General features: G+C 44.7%; 2 protein-coding genes across 4 annotated transcripts in view; one reads left to right on the forward strand and one right to left on the reverse strand.

Annotated features, from left to right (window-relative positions):
- Nucleotides 1-11,369, reverse strand: part of LOC310699152 (acyl-CoA 6-desaturase-like) — a 29,523-nt gene extending 18,154 nt beyond the window's left edge. For both annotated transcript variants that reach the window (XR_014521939.1, XM_083486815.1), the window contains exons 1-3: nt 10,623-11,369; nt 3,767-3,877; nt 27-224 (exon numbers count right to left, since the gene is read on the reverse strand). Coding sequence is in view for 1 of the 2 variants with exons in the window: in XM_083486815.1 (XP_083342941.1) it covers nt 27-224; nt 3,767-3,877; nt 10,623-10,829 (516 nt within the window). In the remaining variant the exon portion in view is untranslated. The remainder of the gene's footprint in view (nt 1-26; nt 225-3,766; nt 3,878-10,622) is intronic.
- A 7,465-nt stretch (nt 11,370-18,834) lies between these two features.
- LOC310699163 (acyl-CoA (8-3)-desaturase-like) overlaps nt 18,835-25,594 on the forward strand; it is a 29,320-nt gene continuing 22,560 nt past the window's right edge. For both annotated transcript variants that reach the window (XM_083486818.1, XM_083486819.1), the window contains exons 1-2: nt 18,835-19,210; nt 25,109-25,219. In XM_083486818.1, coding sequence (XP_083342944.1) covers nt 19,022-19,210; nt 25,109-25,219 — 300 coding nt within the window. In that variant the 5' untranslated portion in view covers nt 18,835-19,021. The remainder of the gene's footprint in view (nt 19,211-25,108; nt 25,220-25,594) is intronic.

Genomic DNA, 25,594 nt, shown 5'->3' on the forward strand with positions numbered 1-25,594 from the left:
TCAAGATCCATAGAACAAAGTTTCACCTGGGAAACTGCAAGGATGATGGCAAGGAGGAAGGTTGTAATCCAGTTAGTACCACAGTATGAAACCATAAGCCAAGCCAGAGCCTCCATCACAAGGATATGACCCAAGTAAAGAGAAAAAAACACAGGATCCGCTTGGAATAAGTTCATGTCTTCTGCTGTCTTCCTCAGGGCACGGAAATCTTCCACCAATTGAGACTGCAAAGTAGAAAAAAAGGATATTAAAAGAGGTCCTCTTGGCAGGGGGTTGGACTCGATGGCCCTTGTGGTCTCTTCCAACTCTATGATTCTATGATTCTATGATGCCAAAGGGACTAAGGCACACTAATTTTTTCTGGATTGCAAATTATGTAAAAGAAAATTATATGCCAGCATTTTTGACAACAGCAAGATGGCTTTCCCTCTCTGTACAAATGCATCTCTCTCGATGAGAAAGAACACAAAACAGACCCCCCCACACACAAAGATCCAGAAAAACCCATCCATGAGTGAAGGAAGTGCCTGCCATTTCCACACACCCACCCCAATTTATTTTGTCTATTTCCCCCTCCTTTAAAAAACAATAATAACCCAAAAACTACACAAGAAAGGGCCATTATAACCTTGGCAAGGGTACAATGCTGAAGTTTCCTAAGGAAACTGGGGCGAAGCGGAGGGGAGAGGAGGAGTCTGTAGACAGTTATGCAAACTCAGTTCCGCAAAACTGTGGCAATACTGCAGCATAAAACTCAACCGTTTTCCAACTGCCCCTGCCTGCAGCCCCAATTTGTTTTCCAAAATACCCCTTTCTGCGGGAATATATTTTGGAACAGCACAGCCTCTGTTTGCAGCGAAAATCATCCGAGACTCTCAGGGTTTGTCCCTGCACCGCACCGACTGTGAATGCACCCTAGAGTAAGGTTACCAGACGTCCCCTTTTCCCAGGGACGGTCCCCGGATTTACAAATCAGTCCCCTGACAAATTCCATTGAAGTTGAAAAGTGTCCCTGGATTCATTGAAAAAAATCTGGTCTTCTGCTTTGCACCTTGCTAGGGGAGGTCAAGATTTCTTTTACAAAATCTGGTCTGCCATTACAGTACTGAACTCCTCATGGAAGAGTCTCTGATAAGCTTTCTAGGAAACCCTGCTGCCTGCTGAAACGTAGTCTGAACCGCTATTCCCTTTGGCATAGGAAGCCCTGAGCTCTGCAGAGTGGTGTTCCTGAGGGAAAGCAGCTCACCAGGCACCTGCAGGTTAATGTTTAGGCACTGGCTGGCTGTCATCAATGCAGCCATCCAAGAACGAGAGGCGGCAGAAAGGGCTTCCTTTTGCAATCAGCCAAGTGGGACGAAGTGCCTGAATAATTGATAGCCGGAGCGTTTGGGATTTGAGGGATCCTGAGTGACACGGCGACGTGAGGCCCGATGGGAAAGGCATCTGTGGATCCTGTTTGCAAAGCTGCCCTCCAGGCCAGAGCTCAAAATTTCAGATTATGAGAGATCCACGCATGGCTGGTTTCCTATCCGTTTGGAATATATATGGACGACTCGTTTGGTAATGTGGCCAGTTGTACTGGGAACAGGCTCTTTACATGCCCATGAAAATTCTCTGGACATTTTATGTTACTTGGTAAATTTACATTCAGGACTCTTCGTTTCTTTGCAACACTCCCCCTGCTCCTCCCTGCCTCCCCTTCTATACCTAGGCCTTGTGTGAGGTTTTTCTTCAGAATATTGATTCTGTGACATAACAGCAACTCAGCTAATCTTTCTCTCAAGCGCTCTCTCTCTCTCTCTCTCTCTCTCTCTCTCTCTCTCTCTCTCTGTGTGTGTGTGTAAAAGTCACAGGTTTATTTCCAGCGGGCTCCTTTTCCTGTCTCTCGTCTTCGCAGCCTTCCCATATTCTGGTGTTTCCCTTTTTATTTTCTAATAGTGTCCCCCCCCCTTCTCTCTCCCTGCTTGTTTCTTGCAGCCTGCTTTCTTCAGGACTACATTTATCTTTATCACAACCCCCCCCCCAATTGTATGGCATTTGCATATATTTTTGTTTAATGTTAAGTCGCTTGGAGACATTAGGGTGACTAGCGACTAATAAGCTTAATAAATAAATAATAAATTATCTGCACATTAAAGGCAGTTAGAAGCACCCCTGAAGCCACATGTCTCTGGAGATGTGTCCCTCCCCCGTTCCTCATTAAGGCATCTAACAAAACAGCTCATCTAATAGCTAGGGATGGCTTTCAAATGGAAAGTTAATTGCAAACTTGTGTCCACCTCATGCTTTATTCTTTACCATTCCTTTTCTTTCTTTTCTTTTTTTACAGCCTGTGTGACCTTGGGTGGTGGTGGAATTATCGTCATAATTTCCCATCAAATCATTCTTCTAGTTATTTTTGGCGGATTCTAAGATACAGCATTTATTAAGCAAAGTCAATGTTGGTAGGTTGGACTTACATTGTCCTAAGCGCATTTGAGAAAAGGGAAACCTCTAAACCTGAAGTTTACTAAATATTCCACCTTCCCTAAAACCTTTTTTTGCACATACAGCAAAAGGAGGTAGCAGTAGACTCCAGGGGCATAGTACCTCAGTTCAAATAAAGCAAAGGCAAGCTGAAACCCAAGAAGTCTTGCAGTATCAGTTCTTCCTATTGGTCTACAGTGTCAAATATCCACCGTATTACAACCCTTGATACAGTTCTGGATGGTAGTATTTAATCCTCAGATGAATCAATGTTCTATGCTTTCTTTGACACCTCAGTCCTATAATGTATTTTATGACCCTATAGAAATGTCTACACAGAAACCCTGAATCTGGCGTTACGGCATAATCATTGTGCTGATATTTTCTGTGTTTTCTACTGCTATCCTGTTTTCTTTCTTGGGTATCCACAGACTAGTTTAAAAACTGATCAGTATATCTGTGCAGTCTCAAGGTAGATTACTTTGCAGGAAAAATTCAAATTTGTGCCTGCAGCCTCCAAGCGCATGCCACTGTCCCTGGTTCATGCCTATCCACATACAAAGAACTCCCAAAGCTTGTGAGGCAAGACTGCACTTTGCAGAAGCCAGGCTAGGGTTACCATATTTCAAAAAGCAAATGGCAGCCCTACTAATTCATCTTCGCCAAGTTTCTCCCATGGAATAAATAATTTCAGCTTTTAGACAGATTTGCCTGGGATAGGCTGGATTGTCTCTAAGATACTCCCCTTCTGACACTCAGTGCAATTCTTCATTCTCCAGTGATCGTTTGTCCTCCAAAGCACCACTTCAAATATTGTGACACACTTTACAGAACTAGCTCATGAGAGATACTAATGTAGAGTAAAACACAAAAAGGAAAACTGACTCTAGATCAGGGGTGCAGACCCTCCGGCCTGTGGGCCAAACTTAGCCTGCTAGGCATCCCTATTTGGGTCGCAAGGTTGTTTTGGCACTTGACATAATATATGACATTAGGTGTGAGGCAAGTAAGGACAGAGCCTTAAAGGAACAATGGGCACTTTAAGGGGAACTCCTGTTCGCTCCTTTGCTGGAGCTAGACACGCTTTCATCGTCCATCAGTTGATGGGTGGCGGGAACATTGCTCCAAGAGGGGAAAGTGGTTTCCATTGAAACCATGGTTATGAAAAGCACTTCTCCCTCCCAGCACTGCTCCTTGAACCTCTGAAAACCAGAGGGCTGTTTGAAAGCCCTTCTGCAAACAGCTCAGTGCCGTCCTTCAAACATTCACTGAACATATAGGAAAAATTGCTCTTACTCACGTTCTGGCCTCTGTCTTGGCTGGGTTCTCCTGGGGCAAGTTCTCCAATCAATAATGGCTTAAGAAACTTTCTTACAAACACAGGATCAGGGTGAAAGGCCTTAAATGCATCCTAGAATGAAGAAATACACAATTGCTGTTCAAAGAGCTGTTGCCCACTCTTCCTTATCTCTCATAATCATTTTCCCCTTAGAATCCAGAAACTTCTTTCTACATGCAATAATCCTTACAGATGAGCCAGTGCAGAGCAAATTCCCAGAGTGGTTTGATAATCAATCCCTCTTCTCTGGGAATTGTAGCTATGTGAGGGGAATTCGGGTCTCCCAACAAGTCTCAGCACCCTTAACAAAATACACTTTAGGGCAGACACCCCGAAACTCGGCCCTCCAGATGTTTTTGGGACTACAACTCCCATCACCCCTAGCTAACAGGAGCAGTGATCAGGGATGATAGGAATTGTAGTTCTAAAACATTTAGAAGGCCAAGTTTGGGGATGCCTGCTTTAGGGGAAGCCATGACTGTTTAAGGTGGTGATACCAGTTTATATGTTTTGTGCAGACAGGGCCTTACTGTAGGAATCAAACAATATTCCTTCTGATTACAGATTCTCAAAACACACACACACGTATAAAATAGTATATAACATTGAAAATCTCAATCTCCCAGCATAATTATTAGTAGATAAGCAAACAGAAAGCAACATATTTTCACAGCCAAAGAGTGAGTGGGTGGCAGAACTAGGAATCCTAATCTTGCGGTGCTTTATTCCTAGGGACTGGTCTGACTCAAGTCATTGTCTCTAATGAGTCCTTTGTTGTCCTTGCTTATGGAAAAAAAGGAAACCTTAAGTGTGCATGCACACGAAAGCTCATACCAAGAACTAACTTAGTTGGTCTTTAAGGTGCTACTGGAAGGAATTTTTTATCTTAATTAGTAAGATTAGCTTCAGCAGCTTAATTCACTTGGGAAAAGCACTGGAACAGGGGACAAGGAGAAAATAAATTAGAAAATGCTGGAAAGGAGAAAACAAGATAGGAAATAATATACAGATAAGGATAGCTATTAAAGCATAAATGTGAGGCACCATGGAAATTTTATCACCAAATGTGATTTCTGTGTGCAAGCTGCTACCTGAATCTGCAGTCATCAAGAAACGAACAAGCATGTGCATAAGCCTAAAGGATTTGTAACTGAGGGAAATTTCCAACTCCTTATCTTCCCCTAGAGCCATATAAAATCCCTAACTCCTTCCTAATTCCCAGCAGAAAACACTCTTGCTTAAAGTTGTGCATTGCTAATTCACCTTGCGGCAACATAATCTAAGGCTGGGCGCACCCAGACGATGAACATTTTGGTGTGCTCATTAACTTCCAGAGTCTACATGAAATGAAGGCTTCACCTTTAATTGGTACCAAATTTTTCCATGTGGTGAACAGGCGTTGTTGGGGGTACTGGAGCACAATTTTCAGCCTGCAGCACAAAACTCCTACTGTCACTGCAAGAGGATCAGATGTGATCTGCACTGTATAATATAAAGCCAAACAAGGGGAGTGTAGACAACCATTATGTGGGCAGGCCCTTTGTGCCGCTCCCTGTCAAAACACTGGATGCAGCATCACTGGACTTCTTCCTCCTCCTTTTGAAATGAGTATAAACCTGAAAAAAGTGAAGGAAAGAAACCCTTCCCACATACTTCAGCCCCCTCTGATACCCAAAACAAATGGTACAGTGGTTTGGAAGGAAAATGAAAGGTTGTGGGATGGGGGGGGGGGAGCAAGGGAAGCTTGCTGCTGAGCCACACAATGCCCACCAAAGAAACAGCTAAGTGTTTAGGGAGATGACAATTGGCCTTACAAAAGATACTGGATAAGCACTGTTTAATGCTAGGGAAAATTTGAGCCTCCTGGCTAATGGTCTTCATTACAACCCAGTAACTGTACCTTGCTAGCACTGGATTAAAGGACCTGGCAAGCCCTCTACTGGGATCATATTCTGGGGCCATAGGCCTTTCTGACTTATATGTCAGACTCATATACTGCATGCACACCACATTTTCTTTGCAAAGCAGCCATGCTATTTTGTTGAACAGATATCCATCTCTTTCTAGGTTCTTGAACACATTGCTAGCAGATGGCAAGCAACAGTGGCATCTCCTTGGGAAGCACTAAATGGCTTCAAAAATGCACTGTGAATGAAGTTACACTTGCAGTAAGGGTTTATGTAGTCTGAACCTGGCCAAACAGGAGACAGTCCTATGGTCTTGGAATTGGCTGGCGGAAGCTTCAAGGGCTCGATGTGACTTTGGGGCTTGCACTATCAGCTTCCTTGCTACCTGCTCAAACTGTGTGTGTGTTTGTGTGTGTGTATATACAAGGTACCGTAAGTCTCTATCATTGCCTCACCCAAAATGAAAAACTAGCTTGCAACATCCTAAAGAAGGTGATCAGGCCTGTCACCACACTCCTGAAGTTCAAACAGAATTATGGTGGCAAGCAAGCAAGCAATGGTCACCTTCAACAATACACTTGAAAGAACATGATGCTGCAGATTTGGCTCTGTGTGTCCCCCCACCCCCCATAAGTACAAACACTTCCACATGTGCTGGTTCATGAGACTGATAGCTTTGTAGTGGATATACAACATTTGGGAGAAAGAGCATTCATGAAATCCTAGAAGGGATGAAAAGGCAATGCAGCTAAACCAGTGACAAAAGCCATCAAACTTGCTTCTGCAAGTTGGGAAACTGTCATATCTGGTAACCTCTAGGTTAGTTTACTGCAATGCATTTTACACTGGGCAGCCTTTGAAGACACTTTGGAAACTACAGCTAGTGTAGTATGCAGTCGCAAGATTACTGACTTGGTCCAGAAGGTCTGAGCACATTACACTGATTCTGGCCTGACTGCACTGGCTACTGATGAGTTTCCCAATTCAATTAAGTGCTAGTTTTAACCTATCAAGCCATATGCAGCTCAGGACCACAATACCGCAAAGGCTGCCTCTCCCAATATGAATCCGCTCAGAGCAAACAATCTTCATCAAAGACCCTTCTTTATGTGCCTTATCCAAGGGAGCTGTGGAAGGTGGTCACATGAGAACAGGCCTTTTTGTTAATGGTTCTTCCTTGTGTGGAATGCTCTCCCCAGGGAAACATGCCTGGTGCCTTGGTTTTTATGGGCCAGGCCAAGACATTTTTATCTGCCTAAGCCTTTGGTAGTTATACCAGCTTCTACTGTGGTGCTTACCTTTCACTGATATGAGATAGGTTTTAACCTTATTGTGTTGGATGAGCGTTTTAATTATTTTGTATTGTACACTGTGTTTAAATTTCCTGGTTTTTATTTGACTTCATATATATATATTGTTAAGTTGCTTTGAGACTAAGAAGCACAACAATACATAAAATAAAGGAGGTAATTTGTTTTTAAAACGTTGCTCCACAGAATCACACAATCCAGACATTTCAGCTCATTGTGTCTCTTCAGTCTTCTTTTTAAATGTTGCTTTGAAAACCCCCACTGTGATTTAAGACAACAAAGACAATAGAATCACTGTGTGTTTCAGTTTGGGAAGTTCAGAGATGAGTGGGAAATGAAAATTACAATGTAAATGATTTAACAATAAAACTTGCAGATTGGCAGGACATCTGGACCAATTGATTTTAATACATGATGGCTGCGTTTCGAAGAATGACAAGTTGATTTGAAAGCATGTAGTTCTTCCCAAGAACACAAAACGGAGCAAGTGCTTTATAGACAGTGGACAGAAGTAACCACAGCCAGAAACATGCAGCCAAGGTACCTGGCCAAAAACATCCGTTCTGGCTACAATTCTTGTTCATTCTGTATGACAGACACACACACAACCAATGGAGAAGCACAAGAGAGTCTTAACGGAGCCATGACTCGATACAGATTCACATTTTCTCTATATGTGAAAGCCTGTGGCTTTTGATTAACACACTGTTTGCAAATACACTCCTAGAGGTTACTGGTACACGTGCTGTCTGACATGCATGTAGAAGGGTGGAGAACATACTCACCTGCCACCTCTGAAGGTGGACTTTGCTGCATTACATGAATGTGTGATTTCACCCTCACTTCTGAAGATTTGCTTTAGATACCTTAGCCTGAGAATAAAGCTGGGAACCTGTAGCCCTCCAGGTATGCTAGACTCCCATCAACCCCAAGCAGTATGATCAATAGGGATGATGGAAAACAGTAATGATGCTCTGAGTATTGCCAGGGTGCTTCACTTTCCCATGAGTGATCACAATCAGCTGTAACACATTTAGGATTTGTCCTCAGTGCCTCTCAGGTCCAGAATACTTCCCCTGCCCTCAGTTTCAAAAATAGGAGGGAAGAAGAAAGTAGAAAACAGTGCCTCTGAGCACATGCAAAGAGGCCTTCCTTCATCATCAGGTAACTACAACCCACATTCACCTGAGGAAAGGTTTACAGAGCAGAAAATGCAGCTGGAACACATTTATGAGTCCCATCACCTTCTCCGTCCCACCTGCTGGCACACAATCTCCCTGCATTTCCTGCTTCTCTTAATGGGCATATCCAGGTGGTTGAAATGATAAAAAGACCTCATACACCTACAAAGGGCTACCTTTGAAGGTGACCCGGAAACTACAACTAATCCAGAATGTGGCAGCTAGACTGGTGACTGGGAGTGGCCGCTGAGACCATATAACACTGGTCTTGAAAGACCTACATTGGCTCCCAGTACGTTTCTGAGCACAATTCAAAGTGTTGGTGCTGGCCTTTAAAGCCCTAAACGGCCTCGGTCCAGTATATCTGAAGGAGTGTCTCCACCCCCATCGTTCTACCCAGACACTGAGGTCCAGCACCGAGGGCCTTCTGGCGGTTCCCGCACTGGGAACCAGGCAGAGGGCCTTCTTGGTAGTGGCGCCCACCCTGTGGAATGCCCTCCCACCAAATGTCAAAGAGAACAACTACCAGACTTTTAGAAGACATCTGAAGGCAGCCCTGTTTAGGGAGGCTTTTAATGTTTGATGTATCACAGTATTTTAATATTTCTTGGAAGCCGCCCAGAGTGGCTGGGGAAGCCCAGCCAGATGGGCGGGGTATAAATAATAAATTATTATTATTATTATTATTATTATTATTATTATTATTATTATTATTATACAAAAGGCCTATCTAGTTCAGTTTTCTGTTTCCCACTGTGGGTCCTCTCGAACATAAATGGACCTTGGTATCTAAAAGCTTGCAGGCTCCTGGGAGAAGGCCAGCAGAAGCTGGGGAAATATCCAGTTCAGAATGAATTACCCCCAAATGGAATGAGAGTAAAAAAAAAAGTTTGTGGTCATTCAGATAGGGCTGGGATACAGCAAGATGCTGAGCATCCAGTAGGCCATGATAGCCCAAAGGGCCATGGGAGGGGGAATGAACATGCCAAGCAAATCCACAGAGGATGCCATGTGCAGATATGGTCTCTAAGCTATGATAGAGGAAGTGGGGTGCTTGGTTTCAAAAGCAATCATAGAAAGGTGGGCATAAAGGAAGTCTGGTCAAATAGAGAGACGCAGCAGTATACAATTATCTTAATGGGATGCAGTTAGGGCAAACCTTTTGAAGCTGAGGTACACATTCACTTGAGGGAAAGTGATCAGGGTGCATGCAAGCGGTGGACAGGGCTAAAGTCAGAAGTGAGGAACAGCACAGCTTCCCCTCCTCTCTGCTATGTCTTCCCTCTACCGCTTCATTCATCTCTCTCTCTCTCTCTCTCTCTCACTCACTCACACACACTTATACAACTTGTTGCCCACAGGCATCTAGTTGGCCACTTTCCCCAAACCTCTCTTCTCCTGGCGTAATCCAGTAAACCAGAACCTGGGTAGACAAAAGTGCTTCTTCAAAGCTTGTATGGTTAAACTATGGAATACTATCACAACATTGTGAGGAAGACCCCCAACTACGGTGGCTTAAAAAAAAAAAGGTAGAGACAAATTCATGGAGAATAAGGCCACCAACAGACAGACTCCCTCCAGGACCAGCGGGCCTCAGGAGTCCAGTCGCTAGGGAATAGCAGCTGGGGGGAGCTGCAACTCTTGTGCCCATGTCCAGCCTGTGGGCTCCTCAGAGACATGATCTGACTGGCCACTTTGGGAAGCAGGATGCTGGGCGAGACGGACCTTTGCTTTGAGCCGCACAGTTCTTAACACGCGACTACCTTCCCCGCGCTGTGCGTCCTGCCCGGAGCTAAGCCTCCGCTGGCCGGCTGCTCCCCTGCAGCTTGCGCTTTCAGGAGCCGCAGCTACTAATCTTGCAGAGACATCCTGGTTTTGCTCCTTCCCGCCGCCGCTATGCCTCCTCTGCTGCCGTTACTGAAACAGGAGCCCGGTTTGGGGGGGGGGGTGGAATGAGGCTAGCCAACCACTAGCTGCAGAAGCAGCTGCCGGGCGAGGGGAGGACGCCACCAGCTCCTTTCCTTACGTGGGGGGTGGGGAGTCTCCGGGAAAAACCCCTTGCAGAAAGAGCCACCCGTGCGCAGCTCTTTGGCCGGCCTGCAGCCAAACCTCTCTCCTCCCCGCTCTTGCATTGCTACAATGCTCCTTCTGCAGCCTCCCAGCCGCCGGCAACCTTCCAGCTTGCAAGCACCCCATTCCCTCTTTGCATCCAGTCCCCGTTTCATGTCAAACGGCGGTTCCTGCCAGCCCTGCGGCTGCAGCGAGCTCCGCGCTGCGGATTTGCCAGCCCTGCAGCGGCTGCCGCCGCCGGTTCCCTCCCTTCTTCAAAGCAGCAGCAGCAGCAGGTGAGCGGCGGCGCAGGAGCCGGGCGGAAGCCATTTGCGCCCTGCCAGCGGCACCGGCAGCCGGAGCCCCTTACCGTGGCATCTTCGCCGGCGTAGTGGCTGATCACGCGCAGCCCCCCCGGGTGTCGCTTGGCCCATTGGGTGATGTTGTACACTTTCCGCTCGATCACCAGCCACTTGTCCGTGTGCACGTTGTGCTTCTGGATCTCCTCCCAGGTGTACGAGGGGCTCGGCGCTTCCCGCTCGGCGCACATCCCGCCCTGCTCCTCGCCTTTCCCCATGACCGGCTTCGGCGCGCTGCTTCGACGGCTCGGCTTCGCGCTTGCTGGCGATCCTGCGAAGCGAAAGGCTCGCCTCTCCGCTCCGGTTTAACTCACCGACTGCGCCGCCTCCCCCCCCCCACGCCGCCCCCTCCGCGTGCTCTTTGTCTTCGCCTTGCCGCCTGCCAGCCCTTGTGCAATTTCTGCCGGCTCCGCCGCCTGCTCTGAAGTGCCCCCTAGGCTGCAGCGGCGGACTTTTCCCTCGCAAATAATCCCTGCGCCAGCCAGCCAGGGGGGAACCTCAGCCTCTCCATCCCATTCCATGAATCACCGACGAGGATTCCGGAGGGTAATCAGCAGAGCTCCTCCTCCAATCGCCGCTCTCCGCCGGCCAAGCGGGGCTCTGCCATTGGCTGGCGCTAATCTTTCGAAGGTGAAGGCCGGCTGACCTCAGCTTAAAACTTGAAGAAGCCTTGATATTGTGAAGCGGGCCGCCGCCGCAGTGCTTGCGCGGGGCTCGCGGCGCTGGCCCAGGTCTCTTCCCAGAGGCGCCACCGAGGCAGCATCAGGCACGAGGAGCGAGCGCGCCTTCCGCCAACGCGCCTATCTTTGTCTCCAAAATTGGCACAAGAAACGAAGCTGTCATAACTCAGGACAGCCGGCTTCCTGAAAAGATTCCACACACACACAAAACGAAGAAGAGTTTTTACAATTATGCAGATTTGCCTACCCGCTATCTTCAGCCTAAGAGAGTCCCAATCTGCTCCTCACGTCAGTGTCTTATCTCCCCAACTAGGAGATCTTGGCAGTTCTCCCAGGATTGTCTATCAAGAATACCAGCTTGTAAAATATATCCTGCAGGGTGGCCCTTCTTTATTCAGACCTTTAGGTAGGTAACTTAACTCAAGATTTAGGCAATTTCAGTTCAGGATCCATAAATATTTTCCTGTATGTTTGCATAACAAAATGAGCAAGGTTGGTTTTATAGACATTGTTTTCTGATTGCACTTACATGAGTGAAACAAAGGGTTCTTTCTTCCTAATGTTTTTTTAATGTCAAGTTGCTTCTATCAAGTACATAAAAGTGATAGGGTGCTGTTTTTTTCTGTTAAAAACTTGTGGCCACCAGAAGGCTGTCACAACCATACCCATTTCCATGTGACTGCAATGTTATGTATTTTGCCATAAATACATGTCACACTGCAGCACCTCATGCATGTCTTCCCTGGAGTCAGGGGAGATGTCATAAATTCGGACCTTTGCCACTTTCCCAGGAAGGTAAAACAAATGTTTTCACCATGGATCACCTTTTATTTGTTGTCACTGAAAAACCTTTCCCTCACTTATAAACAAGCTATGAGAGGTAAAAGTGTAGTTTTAAATTGTTGATTAGGCATTTTGATCCCCACCGGGTCTTTTTCACTTTGCAGTTCACAAGGACAGATTTGTTGGGTTTAACTTTGCAGAGGAATCTCTGATGTTACAGATTTAAAGCTGAGGGAGAAAGAGAACCTTGCAGGCATGGAACATGCCACTCTTGTTCCACAGATCACACACAGTTCCACAGAGTCACAAAAACAAAACAAAAAAGCCACAAAAACAAAAACGCAAAATAAATAGCTGAAACAGACAGACCTCAACATAACACTGAAAACGGAAGTGTGGCACTCAAATCAGAAGCGTAACAGTCAAAACGGAGTGCCTCTTTCCAGGTATCACTCTTTTGACAGTAATGGCTATATAGAGATCAAAGCAGCCTTACCATAGTGCCCCATGCTCTGATGACCTCTTGCATAGACCACTGGAATGTACTCTAGGTTTGGCAACCATTGAAGATGATCCAAAAATTAAAACAAGGGCAGGATGTAGCAGCTAGAGTCTTAACTGACACCACTGTGCAATGTCACATCACACTTATTCTGCAGGATCTGCACTGTATGTCTCTAGGTGCCAGCACCGATGTAAAAATGACAAGGGTTTTCTTCTGGCATCATCCAGCACAAGCCCTGAAATCAGGGGAATCCTGCTTGTGCTCCTACCAACAGGGATGACCCATTGCAAGGGAACCTGGAGTGGGGCCTTCTCTGTGGTGGTGCCCCTGTTATGGCACACTCTCTCCTTGGAGGCTACAACATGAATGAGCTTCCAATGAATGGTGAAGTCTCACAGTTTTTCCTAAGCTTTTGGAGGCCACGTTTAGTTTTTTTTGTCTGTCTCTAATCTTCTTTGCATTTTATATAGATTGCAATTGGTTTATTGGTTTCAGTTGTGTTTCAAATTTTGTTTTGTGATTAGAGCTTTCAAATGTTCGGATAACACTGCAGCGGTTGTGCTGTGTTAACACCATTTGGCATGAAGGGTTACTTCAGTTCTTAGGGTTGATTTCATACGGGAAAATTGGGAAGGGTCATGTTTTCTGGCAGTGTCCTATACAGCACTAGCAGTGTCATTATATAATCCAGCCCTCTGGCATGTTTGGGAAGTATTTGTACCTCTCTCTCCAGTGTCAAAGCCTTGGGTTTGGCACTCATCCTCAGCCACAGAAAGGAAGACTAAGAAGGGGAATGAATTCACTGTATTTACTTTTGAGGATAGTGTTGGTAGCCAAATAGGCAAAAGGCTGCACATTGTAACTGCAGCTTGGGAAAAGAGTATGGAGTAGCTTTGATTAAACAAAAGATGCTGTGTATTAGAAAGCAGGAGAGGGGCACCGAGTTGGAGGATTATGTGTGGGATAATTAGGCTGAGAATTACAAACAGAGAGAGAAAATGAGAGGAAGAATGAACATACAAAGAGGAAAGAAAAATAAAATAGAGGAAATCAAATGCGGAGGTGGGGGCTGGGAGGAGTATGCTTAACAGATTTATTTGAGACAGGTACATTTAATCTCTAGTATTGAGGAGCATGCCTCATACAGCCATGCTGCCTCATATTCACATCGGCATCTCATTATTATTATTTTACATTAATTTCAGATAGGCATCTCAGTCCAGCAACTAGTGTACTGATGTCAGAGGTTCTTATATTCAATCACCATGGGTATTTGCTGTGGCCTTCATGGCATAGCTGGCTACACTGAAACATTATTGTCCTGAAACAAACAGCTGTAAAGCTAAAGATTTTTTTAAAAAAATGTTTGTCTGTATGATACCAACTTTGCACATATAGAACAATTTCCTAGTCCACGATTATGGGAAATGTTTGCTAGGTTCTGTTTAGTAGATATTGTAGTGATGTATGTGCCATGGCCAATGATATATCTATGAAACCTCTCTGGGGGATAAGGAATGTCTGTCTGTCTTTAGCTACTATCTCTGTCTCTTAAGAAGGGAAGCAGATAGATACCCAGGATATTACAGTATTTAGGTTAAAAACACAACCCCAGAATACTTTATAATAAATCTATGCTTGAGTGACAAAGGAGGTGGTTATTTAGCATAGAAAAGCTGGTTAGAGTAGAAGTTGTTTTTGTTTTGGACCAGGAAACCATTTCAAAGTGTAACATGGTTGCAATGTAGAAGAAGTCAGTTAATGGTAATAAATTTTACAATGTAATCAAAGAGCCAATGTTAGCGACACATTGCATGTTGGAGAGAATACCAGTTCAGATGTATAGAAGTCAAGCTTCAAGAATTCCAAGCAAGCAGAGCTCTGGCTATCTGTATTCCTGTCTGCTTCTCCTCTTAATAGAAAATGGGGACAGTTTTCAGAGTTTCGAATGTTAGTAGTCTGAAAGTAGTCATTCTGCAGAGGGGAAAAAATGGGAAAGAATATAGAGTGGCTGGCTTGATAAACCACATCACAGTAGTTTATTCCTATCACCTACTTTTCTACTGTCCTAAAAATTAAATCAACAGTGAATTTACTCAGAAGTAAGCCTCAGAGAGTGCAGTTTACAACTGTAGTTTTAAGGGCTTTCTCCTCTCCAAAATAAGCCAGAAGCACATAAGCAATAATGAATGCACAAGCAGCACATAAGCAAAGATAAACAAGAATAAATCCAAGCCACTTAATTAATTGGTGGCAGTGTAGTCTGTTCCTTTGTACAAAAGATAGATGAATATATAAATCAATCAAAAATTTATATAATGTGCCACATGGGCATTTGATTGCATAAATTGCACAGCTAAGCTATGAGTAGAAAACTGCTTGAGATAGTATGTTTCTACAGAATGAGTAAAATGTTTCATTTTTACAAGTTAATTGCCAATATGCAGAAGCACCACATGGGAAATAGCTCAGGGGAGGAGTTGTTCTGTGCAAGACATGACTAAATAGAAGACTACTACAGTATGTATTTAAGACTACACAGAAGTAGCAGAATTAATTGCCCTGCCCTTCAGATTTTTATTTTGCTCGTTTCTCTTATTTATCACGTGTCTCTTACCACAGAAGGAGATGCTTCCACTGAGCCTAGGGCTTGCTGATCGGAAGGTTGGCGGTTTGAATCCCCGCAATGGGGTGAGCTCCCGTTGTTCAGTCCCAGCTCCTGCCAACATAGCAGTTCGAAAGCACATCAAAGTGCAAGTAGATAAATAGGTACCTCTCCAAGTGGGAAGGTAAACGGCGTTTCCATGTGCTGCTCTGGTTCGCCAGAAGCAGCTTAGTCATGCTGGCCACATGACCTAGAAAAACTGTCTGTGGACAAACGTTGGCTCCCTCGGCCAGTAAAGCAAGATGAGTGCTGCAACCCCAGATTCGTTCACGACTCGACTTAACAGTCAGGGGCCCTTTACCTTTACCTCTTTATTTATAATTTATTCCCCAGAGCTGCATTAACATTTGTCGATAGGCAGTTTATGCATGATGAACCTTTTAGATGTTGGGCTTGTCCCCCCCCCCTTTCCACTTCAAGTAAATTCTCTGACCTCCCACTATCCTTTGCGTTGTCCTTTCTCACCATATTTATTGGGTAACCTATATGTATTGGGTAGTTGTACATCTCTGCCTCAAAGTTAAAATACAATGTTTTTGTACGATCTTTCCTAACATGTAAAACAGAGGTGGGTAACCTTTGGTCCTCCTGATGTTGTTTACCTCAAACTCCCACCAGCCCCAGTCAGTATGGCCAATGGTCAGGGTTTATGGGAATTGTAGATCAGCAATACGTGGAGGGTCACAGTTTCCTCACTTCAACGTGCACATCATCCACATGGATAATTATTTCCTACATATCAAGGATGGGAACTATTTCTATGACACCCTGAAACCAGATTCTCAAAACAACTTACAACAAGAATAAAAGGACATCTAAAATATATACAAGAAAAGAGCTCAACAATAATACATATTTAAAACATATACAAACTAATTCCAATTCCTTTCTTAGGCCAGTCAAAATATAACAGAACAGTGTTGTGAGCTTTTGAGTTCTCCAGAACTCTTCATAGATAGTAAACAGAACAAGAGGAGGGGGAGGAAATATTTTTGTCTGATGTTGAAGCCTTAATGACATTGGAATTTTTCTAAAGCGCCAGCACAACTACCTTTACATTTTATGTTACATGGAAAATAAATAAAAAATGGCAAAGATAAAATTGATTAGACCTGGAGCAGATTGAAATATATCAATCTGAAATGCTATGAACCAGGTGAGCCTGGTGAGGAAGGTCAGCTTCTACTGCTTTTAGCATTTTAATGTAAGCAGCCATGGGAGTCCCATGATGGGTCAACTTTTCCTAAGTGTAGAAAAAAAATAAACGTTAAAAATAGTTTTAAAAACAACAACATTGCACAGTGTAGTAAATGTGTGGGCACTCATTCAGCCACAGTTTTGATTTTAATAGGAGAGATTTAACTCACATCTTTCTCAATGAAATAAATGGCGTTTGGGTTGGAAAGTGCAAAATGAAGAAATGAATGAATGAATGAATGAATGAATGCAGTCGGGGAATTCAGTTGTTCAAATGAGATCAGGCAAATACAAACGAAGGCATGAACCCCAAGATTTGAAGCTGGAGATATGATAGTAATGGGAATCTGATGTTTTTCTGAGGCTTGTTCACACATCTTGCCAGATAGCTAATCATGGTATTGTGCTTGTTTTAATCAGAATGTGTCACAAGGCAAAACATATATGGTCTGTAGCAGCCATTCATCCTGATATTGCTCAGAAAATGTACTGTGCAGCTACATGCAACAGATTATAGATTTTGTCACATCGATGAAGTTATTCACATAGAAACTGAAAAAGTGTGAGCAACAGATTAGATAACAAGGCAATCAGGCAATCAGACATTTTGTTGGAATAGCAGAGTTCACTGAGTAGTCTGTTCTACTATGTTTCTGTTAATTACCTTTCACTAACTCACTGTAAATGCAGATGGCCACAGCTGGATGCCAGTGAGCATATAATAGCAGCTGCTTTTTCTTCTTATGTTGCTTTCATAACAATGACCTTATTCTTGGCTGTGTGAGGTCCTTTGGAGCTCTGTGTATATTAAGTGTGAAAGAATTGACTCTTTGGACCAGTCTTACGAGTGTCTTCAAAATCCATTACAACTTTGGGAAAGGCTGTTCTCCAATTGGAGCACTCGCAGGCCAATGTTCCCCAATTGTCGGTGTTTATCCTACATTTTTAAAAAATTGCCTTGAGAGAGTCTTTAAACTTATTTTGTTGACCACTAGCATTATGCTTTCCATTTTAAAGTTTGGAATAGAGTAGTTGCTTTGGAAGATGATAATCAGGCAGCCAAACAACATGATCAGTCCAATGACGTTGATGTTGAAGAATCATTGCTTCGACACTGGTGGTCTTTGCTTCTTCCTGTACACTGGCATTAGTTTGGGAAGATATGTAAATTTTTTTTTGAGACACTGTTGATGGAATCTTTCAAGGAGTTGGAGAAACGTGCTAAGAGGAAGGCAGATTTGGCAAACCTTCACCATGATCAACTATGTCCCCACTGTGGAAGGACATGTGGGTCCAGAATTGGCCTCTACAGTTACTTATGGACTCACTGTTAAGACCATGTTCATGGAAGACAATCTTACTTGGCTATGAGTGATCGCCAAGAAGAAAGAAAGAAAGAAAGAAAGAAAGAAAGAAAGAAAGAAGACTAGTAGCAAACTGCTCTAGATTGCCTACTAATCAAGGCCACTGTGCAATTTTCTCCTCTAGCCACCAGTTTAAGCACTGTTTATTCTGGCTGACTACTAGACAACTAGCACCTGACATCTAGGCTGGGCACCCCTTCTATAAGGGGGTGCTGGCAAGTCAACGAAATGTAACATTTTCTCTCTGTGGATGGTATATATTTTCTGTCTATGCAAAGTAGTGTTATTGGGCATCATGCAGCAGATAGCAGCTACTGGTTTGTTGCAAGAGAGAAAGAGATTGGCTGCTGCAAGGAAATGAGAAAGAAGTCCGAAGATTTTGCAAGTGTATAATAGTCTTTTTGAAAATCAGGTGATGCTTTAGAACCAGCAATGTCACTCTAAGGTCAGTGCTTGCTTGACTCCCTCCTGCTCAGTTTTGTCCGTCTGAAGTGTGACCCTTTCCTTACAGATTGATTGGCCCAGGCCGCAGGGTAGAGAAAGGCATTGCAGGGTAAACTTAATGGGCATCGGTGGAGGTAAGATTTGGATCAGCTGCAGTGGGTGCACATTGGTTTGCCATCAGATCAACTGTGCTGGCATTTTTTATTCTGTGCTGCACATTGTATTGTTGCATGCCACCCCAGTCTCCGAGTGGTGCGAGATTTCAGGGTTTTCCAGGCGATATAAAACAGTTATTGAAGTTACTGAAGCACCATGGACTTTCTTAGAAGCCACCCAGACAGCAACCAGTTCTCATTTGCGCGCGCACCATCCCCACCCCCCGCAGTCCTTTTTTATGTAACGTCTTGGCAAAGGCAAAGGTTTGCTAAATATCATCCGGAACGGGACCGGCACGAACAAAGGCCGTGGGATTACGCAGCCCGGCATCTGCCGGGGCACAGGCAGCGGCGAGAGGGAGCGGGCGTCCAATGCGCGCGAGGGATTTCCTGCACAATAAAGCCGGAGCTCTCTTTCTCCAAGCGAGCCGGCAGAGCTGCCGGCCAATGGGCTCTCGCGAGCCTGGCGCGCAGGGCGCGGGGAGGCGTGTCCCGGGCGGAGCGCGCGGCTGGCTGGGCGCTCGGGGGTGGCTGCTGCTCGGCGCCGCTGGATGGGCAGAAGCGCTTCGGCTGCCCGGGCGTCGCTGACTGTGGCATCGTGACAGCCGCCGGCGGAGATGGCGAAGGCCGAGATCCCCGCGGCAGCCCCGCGGCTCTTCACGTGGGACGAGATCCAGCTGCGATCGGGCAGGGCGCCGGAGCGGTGGCTGGTGATCGACAGGAAAGTCTACAACATCAGCCAGTTCCACAAGCGGCACCCGGGGGGCTCCCGCGTGATCAGCCACTATGCGGGGCAGGACGCCACGGTGAGGGGGCCGAAGGAGAGCGGGGGCGCCAGAGGGGATGCCCAACGCAGCGAAGCCGGGGAGCGGTAGGGGCGGAGATCATGTTTCAGGGGCCGGGCTGGAGGCAAGAGATGCCTGGAGGAATAAGGTTACTGGATAGGGCGGCATGTTTTGCTTGGGCTTTACTGGAGAAGTGATCATTGTTGCGACCCGATCCTACACGTGTTTACTGGGAAGCAATCTCCGGGACTTAGAATTCTAGAGTTGGAAGGGACCACGTGAGTCATTTAGTCCAAGCCCCTGCAATGCAGGAATCTTTTGCCCAACGTGGGGTTCGAACCCGAACCCCTGAGATTAAGAGTTTCATTCTCTACCGACTGAGCGATTCAGTGCAAAGCCATGCTTCGGATTCCAACATCTGGAGCCCACTCAGCCACACCGAGGGCCCTGGAGTGGCCAAAAGATCCTGCAGGGGTTTCTTCATGTAGAGGCTATGCTTTATACTCAAAAGGACAGGAGTTGCCATAGACAATGATGAATACTTAAACATAAGAAATAACTAACTGACCAATCACATCGGTTCTGCCCAACAAAGTCCACCCCCCAAAACAAATATCCTAGCTATGCCCATGTATATATGGTGAGGGATGGAGCCTGCATTACATTTTCTGACTGGAGGTAGAGAAAGAAAAATAACTCTGCACATGCTCAGAAACACTGTTATTTCACATGTCTCACAGTGATCACTTTTCTAGTTGTAAGAACATGCCGTACATTCACTATGCTGCAGGGACAGATCACCTGTGGACCTCTGGGTGCTGCTGGCCTCCCAGCCTTCTTCAGCTTTATGCAGCATAGGCCATGTGGTCTGGGGTGGAGTTGGGAGTCCAGCAATGTTTAGAGGACCACAGGCTCCCCATCCTTTTTGTAGGACTTGGACAAAAATGAGAAGGCTATGAATGAATATATGCCTATTTGTGTGAGAGAGCAGGAACTCTGGAAGAGAGGAAAGCATGGTGACTGGCCTGTGTGCTTTGCTAGTTTGTTTGTTTGTCTGTATGTACTGTGTCTATCTATTTGTTGGTCTATATGCCTCACTCTTCTTCCCAAAGCATGTTCAAATAACCCCCATAGAAAACTAACATGGTCAGGGAGAGAGCTAGGCAGACCGTTTCTCCCCAATACATTTATTTCCCATGTGTACCGTCTTGTACAAGTACCAACTTGAGAATGAGGATAACTTTTCAAAATGATGACTGCAACCTATTAGGGCTGACCCTGCCATTAGGCAGAGCAAGTCAATTGCCTTAGGTCTCAGAGGCTTGGTGGGGCAGCATCACGCATCCAGCTATTTCTCTTGGACATTTTCCTCTGTTAGAGACCAGAGCTATGTGTGCCCCAGGCCGGTCATCCACCCCCATAACCATCCTGCTACCCTGGGTTGCACTGGAGGATGCTATCCTGTTGCAAGCATTGAAGTAAGATTCAGTTGCCAGTCTAGTCAGTACCTGGGTGTGTACGGGTGTGGCAAATTATCCTTTGCTTCAGGCGGCAAAATGTGTTTGGGCTGGCCCTGCTTATTAGGCATCTATGCAGTGTTCTATTTGTGTTCACATTAGAAGTGGCTCTCCTGATGGGGTGGAGCTACAGCACTAGCCTTCTGGCAGTGGAGAGGGGGGAGGTGGCGGGGAGAATGGTGTGCTACAGGCACACCGGTGGAGTCAGTCTGGCGCTCCTGCCGGTGGGTCTGCACCACACTGACCTTCACCCTTCTTCCTGGCAAGTGGCAGTGACATCTGGTATTGCAAATCTGCCCCACTGTTTGCATGTACTAAATTTAAGTTTAGCATGACATATATGCAACCAGGAATCAGCCACAGCAAGCCTAATGTGCCCCCCTTTGCATAACCATAGTTTACCACGCCATCCAGACTTGGAATTATGATTAATAAAAACTTAACTTTGATAATTATGACGTGACGTTGATTTGCCTGAAACCAACCCTTATTAAAGTTAACCATGGTTTGGACCAGCAACAAACCATGGCTAACCATAAAAAACGGGAGCTTCCAAACCTTTCTGTGGAAAGAGAAGTGGGGAGCATTCGCTTATCTGCAGGACATTTCACACTTCATACTAAACTGTGATAGTTACAATAAATACCTGTTAAGAGTCCAAGTGCTTGTTTATCTACACAAACTTGTTTGTAACTCCATGGGAGAACTGTACTGGGGGAAGTGGAGAAGCAGTAGGTTTGATAAAGGTTAAGTAGTCTCTGTGCCCTTCTGCCCTATCCCATCAGCTCTCCTCCAGAAATGGCTTCTGTCTAAAAGGAAGATGAGTCTATCAGGATTTTGTTGCATGCATTGTGTGTTAATCTTAGTTAAGTTGTAAGTGTCAAGTCAAGTAATGCCATTTTCTTCTTGCACATCCTCATAACCATCTTGTGGGGCTGGCTGCTATTCTTTGTATTTTGCCTTGGAGAGCTGAAGTGGAAAACCACGTAGAAGTATTTGATCTCGGTTTAAAACCCAACCACAGCATAGACTTATTGCAGTCATGGCTAACCTCTGATTTGAACCTAAGTCATTACTTCACTTCACTGATGGGATCCCAGAACAGCAGAAGCTTGGATTAACGGACCTCCAGTTTACGTAGCATTTACGTGGCTGTGCTTTTTATGGAACTCAGATAGTCTTGTGCTTACAGTGAGGTTTCTGTCTGAACCACTTCTCACAAAATCAGATTTCAACCGGTCGTGTAGCCACTCTAGCCTTTTTAGAAATGATAGTGGTGGCATACTAAACGGCAATTTGTGTTTGCGATGAATGGCTCAGCTGTCTGACTCATCATGTACATAGCACAATCCACACACAAAAAAATGCATCTGGCAATGTGGATCGTGGCAGTGTGAATTGACTCTGAATAAGCCATGTATTTTAGTCTGGATTTAGCAGCCTTGAGGACATGCTGAAGCTTAACACTTGTGCAATTGGAAACAAAGATGAAATACTGTTCATCTGGCAAAAAAAAGTTGTTACAGGTCACACACACACACACACAGAAAATCTAAAAAATGTAAGAAAATGAGATGTTCCCCTTCTACTTCCTGCTGCCCAGCTAACTATTCCAGTTCCGAGAAGGTGATTTACAAGGTCCCTCTCTATCGCCTCCCTCCTCTCCCTTTTTCATTACTGCCGGGTTTTTACAACAGCCATTGTGAGGATTGGCTGAATCTTATGGTACCACCGTCTACAGATCAGCCTACGAACCACCCCCTTTCCCCCTTCCAATGAGAAAACTAACAGGAAAATACCGTTCCCCACTCCCAGGATTCAGATAAACTTAGGAACAGCGGATACAATATCTCTCTCTCTCTCTCTCTCTTTCTCGTACACACTGGAAGTAGTTATATCAGCTGCATTTTAAAACACTTTCTTGGCCAGCCTTAAAGGGCCAGCACCATCCAAAAGCACACAAATTAAGGATAGCATGTGTTGATCAGTATCGTGGAAAAGAAGGAAAGAATAAAAGCCAATACAGAGATTTTTTAGAAAGGGGACATTTTCGGTCTGAGGGGTGTCAACAGCAGAGGCATTATATTAGACAAGAAGAAACCAGCTTCTTTCCTGAGGTCCTCACACCACTTGAACAGAAGAGTGACTGACACTATGTCAGTGTGATATAAATATGTTGTTGTTGTTGTTGTTGTTGTTGTTGTTGTTACTATTTATTCAATTTATATCCTGCCCTTCCTGCCAAAGGAGCCCAGGGCAGCAGACATGACAATAATAATAAAACAGCTTAAAACATGTTTAAAACATGCTATAAAGAAAAGTGGATTATGCATCAAACCCAGGTCTGAGCACAGACTGGAATGGGTCCAAATAATCTGTTTCCTCCAATAATGCTTTCAGCTGAACTAAAAAGACCCTCTTGAGCATTTGAGGCAGATTTAGGGCAGTGTGACCTGTTCTCCCCAACTGGCACTGAGCCTAGTGAGCGCCACAGGGTGTCACAACTATGACATAGTGAATTGAGCAGAACGGAAGGCGAGAGGCGGGTGGGGTGCTTAATTTTGGCCTTGTACATGGCACTGCTGAAATTTGAAAGACCAAAGTCCACCCCTGTAAGCACTTTTACCTCAAAAGGGGGATGTTAGAAGCCTGGAGTACCCCCTGTCTACAAACCTGTTTCTTTGGGGGGAAGCGCACGCCTTCCCTGGACATTGCGGTGTAGGGGGTAGTGTGTCAGACCAGGGTTCAAATTCTTACTCAGCCTGAAACTCAGTGGATTGCTGTGAGGGGAGTGGAAAACTATATACGCCACCTAGGGCTCCTTGGTCAGGTTGTGCACCTAATTATCACATTGACTTGAGAGCACAGGCTTGTTTAGGTGACACAGGGCAGGCCATGTGGTACACACAGCTTTACCTACTCCCTACTCCTCAGCATTTGCTGCCTGAGGTGGCTGCCTCACTCTGCCTTATGGTAGGGCTGGTGCCTTGTTATACAGACAAGCTAAATAGCACATGGAGAGGAATGTGAGGTTGCAGAAGTTTTGCTCTGCCTTCTTATATGTATCTGAATCAATATTAGATTGGGGTTGGGAGGCCTTTCAGTAACAGCCAGGAAAATTCACACGTTCTTATAAAACATAAGGGTTATTTGCTGGTATTTCTACACAACCCTGTCCCCAGCTTTGTCCTGTTTATAACACTCAGGGACTGAATGAATGGTTGGCAGACATCAATCAGTCATTTACTGTATTTGACTAAAAGCCATTACAAATCCAGTTACAGGTCCAGCAAATCAAATAAAACCTATTAAAAGAGATCCAGAAATATACATCCATTTACATTAAATCAAATTAATGAATCCCTGCACAATCTACAGAATTGTCTTTTATGTAGCCAGCACAGATACTTTTTAGGGGCTTTTGCAAATATGGCTGTTTCATATGAGACAAGTGGGTCGCAGTCAGATAATAGCCAACATATTTTCACTTCAGGGTTCTGTCCAACATCTGTTCCAAAAATATCTCTCTGGGGTTTTGATAGATCTGACAATGGAGTATATAATGGGGAATATCTTCTTTTTCACCTACCCCACAAATACAAAATCTTAAATGCCTTGGGAATGATGTGGGCATTGTTTGAAAGCAGAAAGCTGTAAATGCAGTTCTCAGAGAGGCAAAGGTAAGTGTCTGGTTTATAAATGCAAACACATTTCCAGAGCGGCACCTAGTGACCAGAAGGAATAACTGTTACCCAGGACTTTTAGTTGTCTTCTTGAAGCCCTTCAGAAAGTCTTGGGAACAAATGCCTCAAATAAAAATAAAAGCACAGGAACAAGGAAACCAGTGTCCTGGCTAGAAATCAGTCGAAGGACCGTCAGTATCTGTGCCAATGCTACATGTGCCAGAATGTGTAGCTGCAGCCTTTAGAGAAACTCAAGTCAGAAGGTGAAAGAGGCTTTTTGGAAGAGGAGACAAAAGAACATTATTTGGATAAGAGAAAATAGTCAGGATATGACTGACAGGTCTCTGTTTAGAGCAGGGATGGGGAACTTGTGGCCTTCCAGATGTTGGACTACAACTCCTGTCATGACTGGGCTGATAATTAGAGTTCAGCAACAACTGGAAGGCCTCTAGAGGAAATGATGAGATATTCCCACACTGAAACACTTTACTAATTCAAGAAAAAAGTTAATGGAACAATGTGGCCATTTTGGATTGGAAAGTATATTTTAGGAAGTGCAGAACAGGACCAGCAAGCTTCACTAGCTAGATTTCCCTACATTGACTTAGGGATGCCAATAGCATCATGCCTATTTCTTGACATTTTTTAAATTAACATTTAAATTCTCCCTTCTTGAAGCACCACTAGTTTATTCACTTCATTCCACTGTGGTTTTTCAGGATCCCTTCACAGCATTCCACCTGGACAAGACTCTAGTAAGAAAGTACATGAAGCCCTTGCTCATTGGGGAGCTTGCAGCAGATCAGCCCAGCTTTGAACCCAGCAAAAATGTAAGTTTCCTTAAAAAAAAAAGATGTAGTAATATCATTACTATTATTGTTGGTGGTGGTGATTTATTTTGAGACCACCCATCTAATAATTGCAGGTTGGTATACTACAATATCTAGAACCTTACATGATATTAAAAATACTTAAAATCTTAAAACATCATAGGACATGTTGGACTGGTGAGACTGATGGTCAGTCACTAGAACTCCATATATTATATATACCTTTAAAGTCTCAGTTTGCCCCCTTATAAAAATATGTGTCATCAGATGGAACTGAAAGAGGGAACCAATGGTATCTGCAATGGGATAATGTCTCATGGTTGTAGTGCCACCACAGAGGAGACCCTGCCACATGTTGCCACCAAAGAGGCAATA

The sequence above is a fragment of the Podarcis liolepis genome, assembly GCF_965112155.1.
Source record: "Podarcis liolepis genome assembly, chromosome: 1".
Classification (NCBI taxonomy): Eukaryota; Metazoa; Chordata; class Lepidosauria; order Squamata; family Lacertidae; genus Podarcis; species Podarcis liolepis.